The sequence below is a fragment of the Neurospora hispaniola genome, assembly GCF_033458365.1.
Source record: "Neurospora hispaniola strain FGSC 10403 chromosome Unknown B0T23scaffold_8, whole genome shotgun sequence".
Lineage (NCBI taxonomy): Eukaryota > Fungi > Ascomycota > Sordariomycetes > Sordariales > Sordariaceae > Neurospora > Neurospora hispaniola.
Window position 1 is genome coordinate 364428 of NW_026944413.1, and position 19571 is coordinate 383998.

Consider the following 19571-nt stretch of genomic DNA (forward strand, 5'->3'; position numbering starts at 1 on the left):
AATCGGCGTTTCCGGTTTCGGCGTCGTTTTTAATCCCCTTTTTATATGTTAATTTTGTTAGATTAATTATTATTTAATAATTTTCTTTATTTTATATTCGCTAGTTACAATTTCGGTATGATAAAATAGACGATATTAATATAAAATCCCCGCCGCTTATTAATAATAGAATTGTAATTTTCAGTAATTGGATTAACGGTTCTAATTGCGACGGTAATTTATATAGTCTTATTGCAAACTAGTAGTTCGCCCCGCAATCGCTCGAGTACGACCCCCGGTTTAGCGTACTCGTTAATACGGTAAAATACCTTAGTCGTTATACTATTAATAGTATTCCTAGTAGGATTGTTAATTTGGGAATAGATAATATATGCGTTGTATTACTTAATTTTATAGCCGATCTTATTGACTAAATAGACTCCGTCCTATTCGGATAATTCTTTAATTATATTCGTTATAAGTATACTATTAATAAGAATAATAATTTTAATTAAAATCATTATTCCTATAATTATTGAACTATTTCCTCGCTAAATCTTTCTACTTTATTTAAGGCGTTTTTATTTATAACCTTAAGAAAGTGGAAAACGGTAGACGCTTAGTACCGATTATAACTGCCAACTATTTTTTTATATTATATAATAATGAACTATACTCTATTCTTCATAGTACTATCGATCGTACGGATAAATTAATTAATATAAATTCGGTTATTCCATATTCTATTATTAATAATTGTACCTACTTTACGCTTGCCCTTTTCTCGAATAGTCTCCTAAATGATTTAATCCCGGGTAGTTACAATAGATCCTAGTAAAAGTAGGAATTTAATACTCTTATTAGGTTTAACAATACCAAAATCCAGGAGTTGTATTTTAGAAGAAATTTCGAAATAGTTCATATAATTACTATTAAGTTTAGCAATATTATTTTTGAAAGAAAATATATAAAGGAGTTAATTATTATTAGTAAGCGTTTTATAGCCTATTTCCCAGCTACTTTCTATATTGTATATGCTAACGGTTATATTATTAGAAATAATAATATTAATTTTTCTATAATTTAAGAGTACCGGAAGATTATATAGTTAATTAATAAAACTTATAAAACCTTATAACAGTTAGTTAGACCGGTTCTTATTTTATTTCGTACTAAAACCCCGATCGTTAAAATAACTCTAAGAAAAGTACGTAAAATTCTGATCCGAATTGTACAATTGTATTTGGCTACTACTAAGAAGAGTAGTGATAAAGGAAAAATGTATCTGACCTTTACTATTACCTTCGCTAATTATAATTAAAATTGTACTAGTTTTAGCGTTAAAGTTGATTAAAAATTGCGTACGGAAATTAAAAAGGTTATTAAGAAATATATAAAGAATAAGGAGGAATATAAAAGGTAATTTATTAGTAACTATTTTTTTAGAGGTAGTCTACTCGTACTATTAGAAACGTCTTATCGGACTATACTCCACATTTTTTCCCACGTCTAACCCTAACCCTACACGCCCACCACCGACCCGCACCAATCCCGCTCGTACCTCGCCCGCCAAGCTCCCAGATTTCAACCTATTACACTTATTTAGGGGTTATACTAGCCACCCTCGTACTACACTAGCCACCCAACCAATCTAACTTAGCGATTATTCTAACATATACTTTATTGTATTACTTCCTCTACCAAACCACCTATTATTACCCTCATTACCCTCATTAATCTACTATATTACGTATCGCCAATTATCGCTAAATTAATAAAGCGCTCTCATCTAATCAATGGTATGGATTAGTATATTACTTTTCAATACATTTCCCCAGCTAACTATAATACAAATAGCCGATATAGCAACCTAACCCGTATACGATTATAGTACGGGCGACTCTAATTAACTAACGAATATTACCCTAATTGAACCTACTTTTATTTAAATTAAAATCGAGTTGTATAAGACTCCTTCAAATAGCGATTCTAGCAATTCTAACTAATTTAGCAACTCTAGCAATAACAAATCTAATAATAATAATAAAAATAGTAATAAAATTATTAATCTCTAACCTATTATAATCTTTATACTTATAATTTAATATAATACTTTTAAAAGTTTTAAGATATTACTATATTAATAAAATTCGTCTTAAAGTTATAATTATATTAAAATATACTCTTCCAATTATATTACTAACGGCTTTAGTCCGATTAGAATTAATTTTCAATATTCACTTAGCCTTATCCGCTATAGTAAAAAATATTTTCGGTTAATTTTAATTAATAAAAAGGATTACCTTCAGAAGGGGTATATTAAATTATTAGTAGTATATAGTTGCAAATGGATATTTATATTAAAAGAGGATTATTATAATTACCCCCCTAATATTATCCTTTAAATTTGTAGTATCTTTAAAAATAAGTATAAAGCTTTCGTATATATATACTTTATTAAACCACTATTATAAATCGTAAGATCGCTAAAAATGTACGTATAAAGTTCCCTACCCTTGTTTTTACTAAAAGGCAATTTAAAAACCTTTGTTATATTTTAAAAAGGGAGGTAACTATTAATTATAATCCCTTTTAAGCAATTTTTAAAGAACTTAATAAGTAGGGTATCTAATATACCGTCAAATGGGTTAACAATGAACACACTAAACCATATAGTCTTTTTTGGACTTATCTATAGTGTGAGGAGTAATGGAAGTTCAACCCCTAAGTATAGATATATAATAATATATATAAAACTAATAATAAGGAACTCTTCTTATTTTAAATTGTTAGTAAGAATAGCCTCAATTATATATTTAATTGTATTTTTAGCCTTATTAATACCGAAATATAAGAGGGGTTTGATTGGTTAATAGTATAAATTAATATTCGTTGTTAATATATTAGCGCTACCCCCCCTCTTATTACTATTACTAATTTTAATATTACAATACGAATTTCTATTAAAAAGGTTTATCCCTAAATAAAGTCCTAATTTTATATTTTTTATACTAATAAAAATTTTATTAAAAAGTTTAAAGAGAAATAGAGTAGAATAATTACCGCCGTTATTACTTAAATAATTGCTATTAATTAATAAGTATAAGAGGCCGGGTAGAACCGGCCCTCTTAGAATAAGAGAATATCTATTTATACGGACTAGAATCTCTATTTATACGGACCCCCACTTCTTTTTCCCATATACAACCCTAACCCTGGCGAATTTCAACCGACCCGCACCCATCTAGCACGTACCGAACCCGCCAAGCTCCCAGATTTCAACCCATTACACCCATCTAAGGGTTACACTAGCCACCCTCGTACTATACTAGCTACCTAACCAATTTAATTTAATAATTATTCTAATATATACTTTATCGTATTACTTCCTCTACCAAACTATATATTATTACCCTTATTACCTATAATTAATCTACTACCCTATATATTACTAAGTACTACTAAAGTAAACAAAGCGCTTACATTTAGTCGATAGTACGGATTAATATATTACTTTTCAATGCATTTCCCTAATTAACCGTAATATAAATAATTAATACAACGACTCCCTAGCTGACGGATATATACGACCATAGCGCTCCCGACCCGACTAACCTTATATCTACCTAATTACCCAATTATAATAGTAATAACGAATTTAACAAAAACCCTCTACTCTATAAAGTATTTACAATTTAATATAATTATTTCAATAAAGTTACTAAAGCGGTGAAGGACTAGGGTAAAGAATACAATTATTAATTTATTAAAATGAAAATTAATAATACCCGTAATCGAGAATTTGGACCAACTAGAGCCGACTTTAAATATAACCGTAGCAAGATATATAAGAGTACAGTATATAATCGTACTACTTTAATATTAAAAATAGAATACCCTTAAAGAAGGATTACTAGGGCATTATCAACCAATAATATAAAGTAGACCTTCGAAATTAAAGATGGCTATAAATATCATACCCATCCTTCTAATAAAAATGCACAGATCTAGGGGGTCTTTCAAACCGAATATAGAACCTTCGTTTTTTAGTATTTTAACCGACCCAACGTTAGGAATCGCTATATTATTAAATAATTGTATAACCAATTTCTAAAGTTTTATTTTACTAATAAGCAATTAATAAATCTTCGGTACCGTCTTAAGAGGGAGTCTAATATAAATTATAATTCCTTTTAACTTACAATAAAGTTTCTTACAAAGAAGGGGGTCTACTTTAAAGTTAATTAAATAAACGGTACTTAAAATAATAAAAATAAACCGACTACCCTCTATTAGAATAATCCCTAGGGAGAGGAACTTTAGCGTTAGAACCCTACCGTTTAAATATATAATAATACGTATAAGACTAATAATAAGGGATTCGCCTTCTTTCAAATTATTAGTATAATTAGTACTAGGCATGTTTTTAATTATAGATTTAGGTTTATTAATAACGAGAGATAAGAGGGATTCAATTAGTTAATAAATTAAATTAATACCTATCGTAAAACTATTAATACTAATAAACCGAAAATTACTATAACCAATTACAATCCGGTAATAAGGGTAGCTATTAAATAAATCTATCTAGAAGTACGCTCCTAATTATATATTTTTTATATTAATAAAAATATAGTATTAAATATTAAGTATAAATAGGATAAGAAGGTCGCCGCTTAAGTAAACTACGCTTATACTAATGCAATCACTATATAGATATAATAAGAAATATCAGCATTGACCTAGCGAATAGCCTAATCGACCTAGCTAATCTAATTAATATATTTACTTAATAATATAACAATTCTAAATAAATTTAATAATAAGGATCGTAATATCGTTACCCGTATAAATAAATTAGTAAATAGTACGGTTTAATTAAACGCTCTCCCTAATATTATAAAATATTCTCGTACTAAACTTTACAATTTATAGAAGTATATATATTATATTTATATTATTAAAATATTCAATATTATTTAGAAGAGGCTCGAGAGCTTCTTTAAGTAATAGATTGAGATTATTATGTATTTAAGAGAAACGTATATAGTGGTTAAGTAGGAGTGGGCTACTTATTATATTAATAAGAGACTTAATTTTAGCTATCGTACTATATTCCTAATTGAATCGGCTAATTAAAATTTAAAGAGTTTTATTATTAATAGTAATACTCCTAACTATATTACCCCCTATATATTCTATAGTATACTAATTATCATATAATATATAGGCAATAATCCAATTATTAACACTATTACTCAAAACTTCCGCCTCTTTAATATAATAAAATACTAAATTAATAAATACGCTAAGAAAGAGACGCAACTTACCTAATATCACCACCTCAATATAGACTAGTTAGAAAATACCCCGCACTAGGTATATTAGTAAAATCTCGAATTAGTTATAAAGTAGTACTATATTACTCTAGGTACTATACTAATAGCCAATAATCTAGACTCCGACGAATTAGAGCTATATACAAGTAAATTTATTAAGTAATTCAATTTACTATATTCGTATTATTTACTTCTTAACTTCGTTACCCGACCTAAATTATTAAAATTTACGAAATTAAACTTCTACCCCTACTAATAACTTACTAAAGGTTTTATTAATAAGGATAAATATTTTAAATATTATATATATACCGTATAGATTATTTACGTAATTACCCTTATAATTTAATACCCTTCGTAAATAATCCTTATACCCCCCAATTAATTATACTAATTAGTACTTAAACGCCTCCTTTATCGACCGTACTAATTCAATTCTAAATAGTATTACAACCCCGAAGTCGGTCTTATATCTAGCCTAACCGCGGTTAATAACTTAAAATAAGCCGTAACCCTACGGTATTAATATAAATAACGCTATCTATTTAGAAAAATACATTTATATAGGAGGGGGTTAATTTAGAGGTAGAGGATATAGTAGACGAATACCCTCCTATTCCATTATAGAGAGGACGAAGCTAATTGTAAAGCTTTTAAAAAGGAAGAAATATAAAGGGAAGAGGCAATTTTATATAGGGTGGAGGAGGTATAAGGAGGGGGGGTACGCTAGCTAATATTCTAATTAATACTCAAACCTAGTAAGGGAGATTCGCTAGTAATTAAAGTACTCGATTATACGGTAGAAATTAAATAGATTATAAATATATAGATTAATATAGATTGAATACAATTAATTAATCGCTTAATTGAGCGACTCAATTAAATACGACGTACGATTATACTACTAAATACCTTATAAAGTACGCTATAAAATACCCTATAAAACTGGTCTAGTGCGAGCACTGGCTGTAGTCTAGAGTCTAGGCTTGGCATAGCCTGTAAGAATGTAATGCCCAGCTTTCTAGGCGAAATTTTTAAAAGAATACATCTAATAGGTTGAGATTCGCTAGGGTTAGGGTTGTGTATAGAAAAAAGAAGTGGGGGTCCGTACAAATAGACTTTTTGGTCCGTATAAATAGATATTCTCTAGAATAATAATATCAATATTAATAAAAATAAAGTTAATCCTCTAAGTTATATTATTATTAAATACCTAAATCGAATTATTAATAATAATAATTATATTAGTCCCATTCTACCTCTCGAAGAATATTTAAAGTAGGAATTATATAATCTTTAAATATATATTATTTATACTACTACGGTTAATAATTTTTATACTACTTACAAGAAACTTACGAACTTCTTTACACAATAAAATAAAATCCTCTATTATATTAAAAATATTCTAATACTAATTAAGGAGGATTAATTAATATATTATACTAATAAGCAATTTAATTTTAATATTAGGACTATATCGCCAATTAAGTCAATCAACCGCTACCTAAAGGGATTCATCGTTATAGGTAAGTAATAGTCCCTAAATATATATACTATATTACCCCCTATACTAAACCCTATATACTAATTATCCTTCCAATATAAATAATAGCTTTATTAATTACATTATTACCCAATCTTTCGAAATAATTAAGGCTATAGAAACCTCAATTACAAAATTACTACAAAACTAAAGAGCCCGCTTTAAATATAAATTTATAAATAAACGCTAAATAAATATAGCACTTTATAATATCTATTAACAAATTCTAAATATAATCCTCAACCAATATCGTATCGTTCCAGGAATAATACCAACCAACCGCAACCCCCACCCCGACAATCTACCGCCTTATATATACTCTTTTATTTAGCAATACAATATACCCTATTTTTATATACTTCTAAAGCGATTTCTTAACCGTACTAACCCTTTAACTCTAAGCAAGGAAGACTTTCACTTATATTAATAATTAAAAAGGAGCCTTCTTAAGGATAATTAATATTTATAATACTACGACTTTAATTATGTTAAATACTAGAGAGGCCGCCCTCGTATTAATACGCCATTTACGCCCGATCTTCGAATTTCCCAATTTATTATACCTATTACTATACAACCTCCTTTATTAACAGCGCCAATATATATACAAGTATTATAACCCCTTTATACTCGCAGCCAACATCTAGTATTAAAACTATCCCGCAATTATAATTCTACAGTATCAATACGAATACGGCCAAATATATAGCGAATAGCATTTAACTAGGAGGGGGTTAATTTAGAGGTAGAGGATAAGGCCGACCGCCGCCAATCCTAAACTAATATATAGAGTAAAGGACGAAATCGTATTTATAATAGTATATAGAGGGGAGGGAGAGGAGGTAGCTCTATATAGGGTAAAGGAAGTTATATTGCTAATATAGTAAAAGGAGGAGGTATACTAACTAGTATTTAAGCTAGGATTTAAACTTAGTAAGGGAGACTCGCTAGTAATCAAAGTATTCGATTATACAATAAAAATCACATAGATTATAAATGTATGGATTAATATAGATTAACTAATTGCTTAATTGAGTGTAATGTGCGACCGTGCCGTTAAATGCCTTGTAAAGTGCGTTGTAAAATGCCCTGTAAATGAGTATAAGTCTGGGCCGTCGTATGTCAGGTCACGAAAGAATATAATACCCAGATTTTGCGGGGAATCTTAGCGAAATTTTCGAAAGAATACTTTTGCTGGTCGGGGGTGGGTGGAGTACAGTCCGACAAGACCTTTTAAACAGTACGAGTAGACCACCTCTTTTTTTAAAATATAATTTTAATTATAATATTAAAATAACTTTCAACTTTACTTTTAATAAGAAACGCAAAGGACACGCTAATTCTACGGACTATATTCTTTTAAAAGTAATTTTACTAGTTATTTAATATTCTAAATATAATACTAGCGTTCCCGAATAGATCGGCGGTTTATTAGGTAGATTTAGTTATTTTTATTATACTTAGGTAGCATTAGTCAAATTGGTATGAAATAAGCTCCCTCTAATTAAGAAGATAGTTAACTATATTATCGAAATTAATAAAAAACGTACTATATTCATTAATTTTATCTTTCATAAAGAAATTAAAGGTATATTAACAAACATTTCCTAGAAATAAATTGTAGTGTTGGCGGTTTTTAATGAGTATTGGGGTTAAATTGTATAGAAATTGTAGACCGAATTAATAATTTTCCGTATAAAACTTAGAGAGTTATAAAAATTTCAAATTAAATACTACTCAGCTACCTTATCTACTAATAAAACCCGTATACTCAAATTTATTCCTAATATTACTATTCCCTATAATATTTATTGCGGTAACCTTTCGCTTTTATATATACTAAATTTAATTAGATTATCCAATAAATTGTATATAATTTTAGTTCATTCGGACTTTGGCTTTAATACTTTATTTACTACCTACTTTCTTTATCATAATTACCTTCCTACCGATTAGGAATAAAAGGATTCTCTATTAGGATGTAAATATTCTTATTGAAATGTATATTATATGAATAAAAACTAAGGAGATAGAAGAGGATAATTTTAACAATCGCTAATTATATTACGAATATAGTTACTAAAAAATTGATACTAAGTTATTAAATTGTATATTATATTTAGATAATTATATATTTTTATATTCTGATAATTAACTTGGGTATACTGTAATAGATAGAGGTTCTCATGGATAATTGAATTTTTAATATATATAATTAGTTTTAATAGTATTATATTGATAGCGAATATTCTTTTCTTTTCGTTGAGGGGGAAATATTATAGGGTATTTTAAGTAGATACCTAGATGTTTTGTTTTATTATAGTAACTACTTATTAAAATATATAATTTGCTATACAAGATTGTTTATCCTATTAATTTTTATTATAGTTAATAGATTATTAATTTATATTATATTAACCTTATAGTTATTTTACTTATACTTAGTAAAGTCGTATACAAGGTCCCAGGTTGAGGCTCGCAATAGTTTTTATCTTTAGTTTTCTTTAATAAGACTGTCGTTAATTATTATATACTATTGCTTTGTCTAGCAACCAATTGCTTACTTTATCTTTCTCTATTGTTATTACTTGTAAAGTACATCTTCGCGTAACACTTCTCTCTCTTATATAATTTTCCTTTGTTCTAATAGAGTATTTTCAATTAAACTATTAATTACCTTAGAATAGGGTTTCTACTAATCCTACGGTGGAGGATAGAAGTATTACTTCCCTTTGGAGGATTGTAACCATATAAGCGCTATTGCCGCCACGCGGTCGACCCCCTACGCTCTAGGAGCGCGGGTAGTATAAGTCCATTAAGCCCTATTAAGCTAGGGGTTTCGGTCGGAAGGTCAGTCCGACGTTAAAACGGTATATAATATATATATATTGGGTACTTATTTAGGATGGATAAAATGTAGTTAAACTATATATATATGTAACAAGACTAGTTAATCGGCTTAGTATAAAGGACCTTAGCGCTAAGAGCTTCTACTAGCTAGTATAAATTACTCGCGCGGTACGAATTAATATCTATATATAAACCAATATCCCTAACTAGTAGCTCGCCCGCTAGTCTAACAGTCGATTTTGTAGACCTAACGAGTGTTAAATTGCTGATAGGGAAGGATATAGCTGTTTAGTGCTATATTAAGTGACTACCTTTATTGGAAAATTCGAGATTACTAGCAAAAACAGCCAGTGTTGTATAACAGTTGTCATCTGGTAGGACAGGGTAACTCTAAGGACTAGAGTGGGTGCGGGGAGGAATTCCCATAATATATTTCAAGTCTACTAAGTATAATACAATATGTCTAGTAGGGGTAGAACAGAGCTTGAGATTATCAACAAAGAGAAAAAGGTCTATAGGCTGGGAAAAGCTTGCAGCCCGGAAGCTAAGTACTAGAAGAGAACAGGTGGCCTAAGGTATCGGCCAACTAGGGAGCATGCTTCGGCTCTGCGGCCGGGCATTATATCCCTAAGCGCCAGACCCATTACACTCACATCCTAATGACTTGACTCTCAATACTCTGTTGTTCTTATTATTGTTCAACCCATATGATATGAGAGCACTAGAAGCCCGGTGCAATACACACAATCTTTGATTTTTGCCACTACAACAACCTAAAGAAGCATCTTCCTGGGGTCCTCAATGTACTCCTTCACCTTAACCAGAAACTGGACAGCCTCCCTGCCATCAAGCAGCCTGTGGTCGTAGGTGAGAGCCAAGTACATCATGGGGCGAATTTCAACCTTTCCATTAACAGCAACAGGTCGCTCCTTGATAGCATGGAGACCCAAAACTGCGCTCTGAGGAAGATTGATGATCGGGGTACCCATCAAGGAGCCAAAAACGCCTCCGTTGCTAATGGTGAAAGTGCCACCGGCCATGTCCTCAATGGTAAGCTTACCATCACGAGCCTGCAGTAACCGTTAGTAAGGTAATATAAGCACTCCATAGGCGCGGGAAGCCGTACCTTTTTGCCCATATCAGCGATGGACTTCTCAATGCCAACGAGGTCCATGGCTTCAACATTGCGGACTACGGGAGTGACAAGACCCTTCTCGGTGGCCACAGCGACACTGATGTCAACATAGTCCCGATAGACAATGGTGTCACCGCCATTGGGACCCTCAATCGAGGCATTTACGGCCGGGATGTCGCGCATGGCCAAGACACACGCGCGGGAAAAGGCACTCATGAAGCCGAGCTTGACACCGGTCTTCTTGAGGATCTCGTCCTTGTACTGCTTGCGGAAATCCATCAGGGCCGACATGTCAACTTCGTTGAATGTGGTAAGCGAGGCAGCTGTGTTCTGGGACTGCTTAAGACGCTCGGCGATGCGGAGGCGCATGCGGTTCATCTTGACCTGGAGGGTGTTAGTTTGCCCGATTCACCACTCCGTTTGCTCAGGAGCCGTTTACTTACTCTGCGCTCCTCGCGATTGCCCAATGCAGCCGGGGCCTCCTTCGCAGGAGTAGTCTCCTGCTTGGGGGCAGGAGTTTCCTTCTTGGCGGGCGTGGGAGCAGGAGCAGCGGCGGGCTTGGTCTCCTTCTTAGGCTCCGGAGCCTTCTCAGGAGTAGGAGCGCTGTCCTTGGGAGCAGCCTCCTTGCTCTCGGACGCGGCCGGCTTTTCGGCACCGCCCTCTTTGGGCGCACCACCAAGCTCTAACCGGACGATGTCCTGGCCGACTGTGACAGTGTCCTCCTCATTGACGAGGAACTCCTTAATGGTACCGGCCTCGGGAGCGTTGACGGCAACATCGATCTAGAACCCAGTGGCAGAAGCAGTTAGAAAGCAAATACATGTGCCGCTGGCGAGCTATGACGGTAGCAAGAGGCAGGACAGGGGGTCAGACAGCATGTGCTCCAAGCGGTCTAGGCTCCGACACCGGCACGGGACTAAGGAAGCGTCGTACACACCTTGTCGGTCTCGATGGTCGCGATCTCCTCGTCCTGCTCGACATAGTCGCCAACCTTCTTGTTCCACTGCTTCAAGGTACCCTCACTGATGGACTCGGCCATTTGGGGGACTTTGATGACCTGATCGGCGTAGGTGCGGACATGCTGGAACTGCAGGGGAAGCTGCCGGAGTGCGGGCGTCGCATTGCAGAACGCGAGTTTGGGAGCGGCGCGAGCCGCAAGACGAAGACCTTTATACAGCATAGTAGCGGGATGCCGGGCAAAGGAGCAGGAGTTGGTAGGGAAGCGAGACAAATATGTGCCTTTTGAGAGGTTTTGTAGGACCAAGGTTGGGGGGAACAGCGTCGGATGAAGAACGCGAAATTGGCGGTTGAGATGAGATTTGTCGTGAGGCTACAGGTCCCGTTCTGACTCGGCGACAATGACGCAGCACCCAGCACAGAAATCTGCCGGGACAACCGGAAAACTAACGGTCAGATCGTCTGCGACCCAAAGGAAGGGTCCATTAACTCAATTGCATTTTAGATATCGTACAAGCTGTCAAATTCACTCCCGCATAATAAGCGACTCCCGCGCATTTCCAACAAGTTGTTGCACCAGCATATGGTTTGCACACACACAGTACAGTAACTCTACGCGACTTTTTTTTTTTTTTTTGCGCTTTCTCCGCACCGCACGGCAGCGCAGCACACCAGCCTCACCGTACCCGTTACCTCTAGGTAGTGTAGTGTCCATGTTACACCTGTAAACTAAGTAAGAAGAAACTACACTAGAGTCCCCTTAGAGTCCCCTACCAGCCTACCTAGAGTAGGTAAGCCTGTCTGGCCGTCCTTCACAGCGTCACGGGGTCAGCCTCGCAGTTTGCTGGGACGGGGAACATCTTCTGGAAACCCAAGGAGCTATCGCAAGAATCATTCCGGGGTGCGACCCGGTAGCCTGCACGGTCCAGGGATCAACCTGCACCGAACACCTCCATAGCACTTAAATTATCATTCCTAACAAGCCTCCCTAGGCTTTACCCTATAGTCGGATCGTGGATCGTTGCCCCCCTCAGGCAACCGGCTTATCGTCAAGCATAACACTTGAGTGTGAAAGGTTCCCGAAAGACAGCGAATCTAACAATCTATGTATAGACGTTCAATTTCCATCATTCCATACTGGGCACCATTTTCTTAGCGGTCAAGTGCTCATCCATTTTCTATCCTATTGTCCGTACTCAGACTACCCTGGACCACCTCCCCAGCAGATAGTGTACACAGTGTACACGTGTAGTAGAGAGAGTATGTGCGCTAGCTCGAGGCTAGCATGTCGTAGACGCTTGGACCTCTGGTTCGCCCATCCGTCCGGGTTACCGTTTACACCGTCGGAGTAACGGATCTTAAATATGCCATGGGTGTCGGATTACCCAGGTCTCGAGGCTTTTAGACCGCATTGGTATACATCGCGTCTTTCATAGGCAACTAGCGATTTGCCTAAGCAATCTCAATCGATCAGGTCTAAGTTACTCTTGCCTACTATATGAATATGATAGCGAATAATTAGGGACGTCCTTGTAATCTATAAAGATAGGTAATAGCTACATGTGCCTCGAATGGCAGTCTCCAAAGCACGGATTTGACTAGTTTTGGGTAGCCAAGCAAGACGCAAGGCTTGTAAGACTGGGCAGAGCAAAGATCACTTCTCTTCTTGGTATGTACCTAGTGTAGTGAACTGCGTACACAAGTAGACGAAGTGTGAACCCCGTATATGGCCAGGTGCTGAAGTGATAATTTGTGCCTTAGGCAGCCACCCTCCAGTACGGAAGCGCGTCCTGCAAGCCCATCCAAATCGCCTGTGCAGAGCCCCCGGTGTTAACGTACCTCTTCCCAATTGCGCAATTGCGGATTCCCTCATCATCTCTATCTTATCCTACCATTCACCGCCTCAGCCCGAAATCGCACGACAGCCGATTATCACTTGTCTCTACCGCAGCCAAAGAGGTGGGTGCTAAGCTGTTGGACAAAATAGGATATACGCCTACAACGTACGTTTCGTCGAGCTCCACGAACGGGACCCACGGTGAACGAGTCAGTTTAATCCACCATGTCGACGCGACCGGCTGTCTTGTCAGTATATCCATGTCCTCCATCATGGCGACAAGAACAAGGATCTTATACCTTTTGTTGACAGGTCCCTTTACCGACGCTCACTGAAGCTCTCGCTCGACTGGGCTGTCAATCGCCAACTATGGCGCGGCCAGGCCCTCTACATTCGCTCCCTGTTCGAAAAGAACCGCGACGTCCACGATCCTAGGCAACTACGGGTGCGCAGCGCTGTTCACAGGATATGATAGTCTGCCCAAGCTGACCAATCGCCTTAGGTGCTCTTGAAAGAGACGGAGAAGCTCCTGGAGCATTGGAAACATCCCGACCCCTTTGTTCCTCCACTTTCTCCCGGAGGCAAGCAGTCTTTCACTTGCGATCGAGTACATATAGAAGTCTTGCTAATGTCAATTAGGTTCAAAATACGAGAGGAACCTGCCTGCTCACGTTCTGGACCGTAAGTTTGCGTCCATGTAATCCATCTGATCCATCACGCTGCCAGCCGCTAATATCTCTGGCCTCGATCACAGCTCCTCCGCCGCTCAAGTTCTGAGAAATCGGCCTGCATGTTGCCAACCGTCTATCATTACTTTATACAGATGGTCACGAATAGACACGTTCAAGCTGGGTTTCATCAAAGAATTCATGGGTCTAACATGCCCCGTACATGACTTTCTGAAGCGGGGATCTGAACCAGGCAGACAAAATGGCGGGGTAGCTGTGGAACATGAGCGCAGACTACAGCCTATCACTTACAGCTGGTTCAGCATGGCGTAGCGACAGCTATTGAGCATATTCATCACAACGAGTGAATGAAAGGGAGATTGAAATAATGGAGATATTAACGGCACTTTTGACTGATGCTCAAAAGATATTCGCATTCATGACCCATCACCGTTGACGGGGATAATGTACAGCCCAAACATGAAAAGCAACCGTTGACCCTAGACCGTGAACCCCAATTTCATGAACCCAACGTGCCAACCAGAAAAAAGGGAAGAGAAAACAGAAATTAAACTAAGCTCCGGCTTTAAAGTTCTTGACTCGCGTTCTTGCCAGTCTTGCCGGTCTTCTTAGGAAGGAGATCTGCAATGGGGAAAACAATGTTAGAACACATGTAGACATTGAAACGAGTAACCATATGCACGTACTTTGGTGAATGTTGGGGAGAACACCACCCTGGGCGATGGTGACGTGGCCAAGAAGCTTGTTCAACTCCTCATCGTTGCGGATGGCGAGCTGAAGGTGACGGGGAATGATACGAGTCTTCTTGTTGTCGCGAGCAGCGTTGCCGGCAAGCTCAAGAATTTCGGCAGCGAGGTACTCGAGAACAGCAGCGAGGTAGACGGGAGCGCCGGCACCAACACGCTGGGCGTAGTTGCCCTTGCGGAGGAGACGATGGACACGACCGACGGGGAAAGCGAGACCAGCCTTGGAAGAACGGCTGTGTGGAACACAGGTTAGCGTGATGAACGGCACAACGGCGCTGGCTCCGTCTCGGAGCTCAAAACGCAGCTCTAAAGGTTGGCGATGCAGGAAGCGACGCGCAAACAGGGGCTGACTCACGATTGCGCGTTCTTGGAACCGCTAGCCTTGCCGCCGGACTTGCCGCCTCCAGTCATTTTGATAGTTTGATTGGGTGTGGTTGAAAAAATGGGTGTTCGTTGGAGCGGTAAGACTCGGAAGTCGCGTCGTTTCGGTTGACGTAGAAAGCAGAAGTTGGTTGTTGGGAAGTGTAGTTGGGGTGGAAGAGAACGAGGGCTGGCGGGGGATGTGCATATTAAGTAGTTTTCGCGTCAGGGCGCTGCAAACACGGATCAGCCACGCCTTCCGGAGGTTGTTGATCGAGGCGTTGGGGCTAATCCCAAAATGGGGCTGCACGACGCGATTGTGGGTAGTAAGCAAAAATTGGCTTGGACCGTCCATTGGTCAGACACAGAAGTGGAGTCTTGCTGACGACAATCAAAAGCTCCAAATTACAGCACTAATGGAGCTACCCTGATTTTACAAATATTAAGGGAAGCCCGCCCAACAAGTCAGGGCTTTCATCAGTTTCCCTTTCTATGCCCTTGCACGCGACATTCGCCAACCATCTTAACACTCACCAAACATGCGACTGACGAATTGCCGTGGCCACCAAATCGTCAAATCCAAATCAGCCAACTGCAATATTCCTATGCCCAGTACGAGCTATTTCCGCCGAGGCCCTTTTTATCAATTATTTATTTTATTCGAGTTTCATCTTGCAATTCTTTTTTCTCTCTATTTTCCCCTCCACTACGGTCCTTTCCTTACCCCCACCGAGGCGCATAGAAGGGGCAACAAGACATGTTGGCTGATTGGCATCGCAAGTCTATATGCCATTCGTGGCCATTTGTGTCTTGGTCTTGGTATATTCTGTGGGGGGCGGCAACACAGAATTTTCCCTATCGCGATCTCCTAGCCACAAACGAGTCAGGTCCTCTGCTACACCTTTAACACCAATTACGATCCTGGAAGGTTCTCACTATTACTGACCTTACCTGTCAATTGGCTGATCTTGGACACCTGGTAGCGGCTTTGCCCTTCTTCGTCGAAATTTCATCTGAAGTGCAGCCAGCGAAGCTGACTCTCGTGCAATGACCGCATTGATTGACTGGTTGATGTATCGAGCGGAACTCGCCCTTCCCTTCTTTTACGGACATCAGAGACCACGATCCGACTCGGAAGTCGCCTCATTTCTGAAGGAGAAAAAAAAATCTGAGGCTCAGATTCGAAATTTGTAGTGAACCTTGGGCCATGCCAAATCTGCTGCATTTCTGTTGTCTAGGGGAGGTAAGTAAGTGTGATTGATAACGGAATGCAGCTCATCTACCAGGATCTTTATCGTGTTCTTTCGCTCATGAGACATTCCAGTTCGCAAATATGTGGATCAAGTTCGCTCTTACCCATCTTTACAAACCTGTGGTTTCGAGCTGTGTAGTCTTCCCCACGTGTGCAATGTGCTTCAAAACCTTCGTGACATATCATTAAAACCCCAAACCTTGCTCACCAGTGGTGAGTGACATGCACTTGGCAATGCACACCCAGATCCCATCAGCGATCAGGCGGATCCTGTGTCCCCATCTAAGCCCTACCCGAAGAATCGGCACTTTCCCCGGATGTTCGAATCCAGCTTCCTCCGCACTTGTCATGTGCCACTGGGGTTCAGTCTGCCTCCTCGCCCTGTCGCGGACTTTGGACAACATGGAGTTGGGATTACTGGAACCAATCATGTCGTGCGCCCGTGGCGTAGTATTGAGAAATTGAATGGGGATGGTGTTGCTAGAGATTTTGGCGTGCATTCTGCCCTATAGCCTCTGATTACGTACGCCAGCTCCATGGGTACCGAGATGGGTACTCTGCCCGGGACTGGACAGGATTCTTAAAGTGGTGTCTCCTCACTCCTGTTCCCCCCCACAAGAGACATCCGACCAGGGCAGTCCCGTCGTTATCAACAGCCAGCGGAACGTGATAATCACGGACAGATTGGGATCGCGCGCCCAGCCAATGTTCCCCGATAACGTGAGGAACAAGCCTGTTCGTGTCCTTACCATGTGCAGATTCTAAACTGCTCATATATCATTACCAACCACAGGAAAATTGAGCAGCGACTCCCATTCGTTTCCTGGAGCTTGTTGTTGTTGAAAGGGGCGGGCCAGTGGGTCGGGGGTCGCGGTTCAAGCCGGGTTCTTTGGTAGTGTAGGGCCACGGACTCCAAAACGCGGCGGCAGAGCCCGGGGGACCTTGCGGGTTTTTGGACAGCGACATGCATGCATGTACCGTTGCGAGTTCCTGTATCGATTCTCAAATTCCCTATGATGGCCCCTTCCAGGTGGGCTGTCGTAGCGCACGAGCCAACGTGGCATGGGCCTGGAAATGCCAAGCACCAAGTGCTTCAGTGGTTGTGCACCTGGCTTTGTACATAGGTACTTAGTGTAGGTTGGGGACTTTTTTTTTCTACCAAATCAGGTAGGTATCTTACTCCACTTTTCGCGCACTGCCCAGCTCAATCAGTCAATCAGTCCGTGCCAGCGCCCGGCGCGTCCAGCTACAAAAAGGCACATCCCCCCTCGCCGACCTCAATTTTCTCCTTCCAACAACCACTTCTCTCGACTTTTGTCCGCGACCATTCACGACCGAAGCAAAAACGCCCGTTTACGCATCTCCATCTGTTGAATTTTAATTCTCGAACTATCGAAATCACCAAAATGCCTCCCAAGCCCGCCGACAAGAAGCCTGCCTCCAAGGCCCCCGCTACTGCCTCCAAGGCCCCCGAGAAGAAGGATGCCGGAAAGAAGACTGCCGCCTCTGGCGACAAGAAGAAGCGCACCAAGGCCCGCAAGGAGACCTACTCCTCCTACATCTACAAGGGTGAGTTGCCATATACACTTTTTCCCTTATTATATCCAGCGCGAAGCATGGGATCGCATTGCGAAATGCAATCTGTGACGTGTCAAGGCCCTTCAGAGTTTGTAGCGTTCTCGGCTAACACTCAAATTTAGTCCTCAAGCAGGTCCACCCTGATACCGGTATTTCCAACCGCGCCATGTCTATCCTGAATTCGTTTGTCAACGGTAAGACCAAACCTCCACGTATCAACGATCCAGTACAGGTCTCTGACATGACCAGATATTTTCGAGCGCGTTGCCACCGAGGCTTCCAAGCTCGCTGCCTACAACAAGAAGTCCACCATCTCCTCTCGTGAGATCCAGACCTCGTATGTCTTCCGTTCTTATCCAAAAAAAAGGGGGGGCTGCGCATCTTCTAACATAACACCTAGTGTTCGCCTCATCCTCCCCGGCGAGCTTGCCAAGCACGCTGTATCGGAAGGCACCAAGGCCGTTACCAAGTACTCTTCCAGCACGAAATAAGTGTTCTGTGACGGGGTGTTTCGTGTCTTTCCTCTCATTTTCTGTCTAGGGCATTAGGATTTGTTGGCATTTGGGTGTCACTTACGAGGAGACTTTTGGCCAGAGGTTCCAACACAATCCGCTTGGCGTCTCTTCTAATTGCAATGCGTTACGGATGGTCTGCTTTTTTTTATTATCTTTGGGGGCAATGTCTTCTCACGGCTTATGGGGTTCTTGCGATTGTACAATAACATACCTTGACATCAGGGTTTCGGACGAAATGAAATCGTGCACATGATCAAAGAACGTAGCGTGTTCAGTTTGATTAGTGACGGCGCCTTCGCTCCAACGACACGGGGAAACAAAAAAAAAAAAAAAATGAACATCCAGCAAGTGCCCTCAACGGCATGGCTCTGTTTTGACCGACGAAACCAACCATAACTGCCATGACCCTAAGGGCACCATCGCGGCTTTGAAACTCTGAAATGGAGTTTGGCCCGATGTCACTGGGCATGGTTAGTGACTGGAGTACGTTCGTCTGAACTAGTCAAGCTCATGGTTTGGCCTCACAAAGAGAGGGTTCGGAGCTGGGCCGATTTAGCGAAGGAATAGTCGTTTCTCGTGGACGAGTCACTGTTGCCTATGGTGATCGTTGAGGCAAAAAGAGAGGGGGGGTGCGGTTGGAGCACCGGACCGAGCGTTTATGCTCTATGTTATGTAACGGGCTACGCAGGAGAGAGGTGTGATGCAGGAGGTAAAGACCTAACGTCGACAGTCTGTTTCCGGCATATGCATCTCGACGTCGTGATGGGAGAGCTAGTTATAACCAGTCA

At 39.6% G+C, this 19571-nt stretch overlaps 7 protein-coding genes across 7 annotated transcripts; 4 read left to right on the plus strand and 3 right to left on the minus strand.

Moving 5' to 3' along the window:
* Positions 1-248: 248 nt before the first annotated feature.
* B0T23DRAFT_324217 (uncharacterized protein) lies at positions 249-413 on the plus strand (the record flags this gene model as incomplete). Its single annotated transcript, XM_062835406.1, has 1 exon — positions 249-413. A coding segment is annotated over one exon (165 nt), but the record flags the coding sequence as incomplete, so codon positions are not given.
* Positions 414-10120: 9707 nt separating this feature from the next.
* On the minus strand, positions 10121-12424 carry B0T23DRAFT_387612 (dihydrolipoamide succinyltransferase). The gene is made up of 4 exons (XM_062837693.1): positions 11787-12424; positions 11293-11631; positions 10841-11233; positions 10121-10784 (listed from the first exon to the last, which is right to left on the minus strand). Exons 1-4 carry the CDS (start codon positions 12027-12029, stop codon positions 10488-10490), a joined length of 1272 nt encoding a protein of 423 aa, XP_062689004.1. The 5' UTR covers positions 12030-12424; the 3' UTR covers positions 10121-10487.
* Positions 12425-13868: 1444 nt separating this feature from the next.
* B0T23DRAFT_324882 (uncharacterized protein) lies at positions 13869-14538 on the plus strand (the record flags this gene model as incomplete). Its single annotated transcript, XM_062835466.1, has 4 exons — positions 13869-13891; positions 13956-14088; positions 14283-14324; positions 14398-14538. 4 exons carry the CDS (start codon positions 13869-13871, stop codon positions 14536-14538), a joined length of 339 nt encoding a protein of 112 aa, XP_062689005.1.
* A 359-nt stretch (positions 14539-14897) lies between these two features.
* Positions 14898-15489, minus strand: B0T23DRAFT_324304 (histone-fold-containing protein; the record flags this gene model as incomplete). The annotated part of the gene is made up of 3 exons (XM_062835416.1): positions 14898-14953; positions 15019-15311; positions 15434-15489. 3 exons carry the CDS (start codon positions 15487-15489, stop codon positions 14898-14900), a joined length of 405 nt encoding a protein of 134 aa, XP_062689006.1.
* A 404-nt stretch (positions 15490-15893) lies between these two features.
* On the plus strand, positions 15894-16379 carry B0T23DRAFT_225447 (uncharacterized protein). Its single transcript, XM_062833803.1, has one exon. The coding sequence runs from the start codon at positions 15978-15980 to the stop codon at positions 16308-16310; it is 333 nt and encodes a 110-aa protein (XP_062689007.1). The 5' UTR covers positions 15894-15977; the 3' UTR covers positions 16311-16379.
* A 411-nt stretch (positions 16380-16790) lies between these two features.
* On the minus strand, positions 16791-17812 carry B0T23DRAFT_407402 (uncharacterized protein; the record flags this gene model as incomplete). Its single annotated transcript, XM_062839185.1, has 4 exons — positions 16791-16808; positions 16933-17170; positions 17669-17758; positions 17799-17812. 4 exons carry the CDS (start codon positions 17810-17812, stop codon positions 16791-16793), a joined length of 360 nt encoding a protein of 119 aa, XP_062689008.1.
* Positions 17621-19036, plus strand: B0T23DRAFT_387627 (histone-fold-containing protein). The gene is made up of 4 exons (XM_062837694.1): positions 17621-18259; positions 18391-18462; positions 18518-18605; positions 18669-19036. Exons 1-4 carry the CDS (start codon positions 18097-18099, stop codon positions 18757-18759), a joined length of 414 nt encoding a protein of 137 aa, XP_062689009.1. The 5' UTR covers positions 17621-18096; the 3' UTR covers positions 18760-19036.
* Positions 19037-19571: the final 535 nt, after the last annotated feature.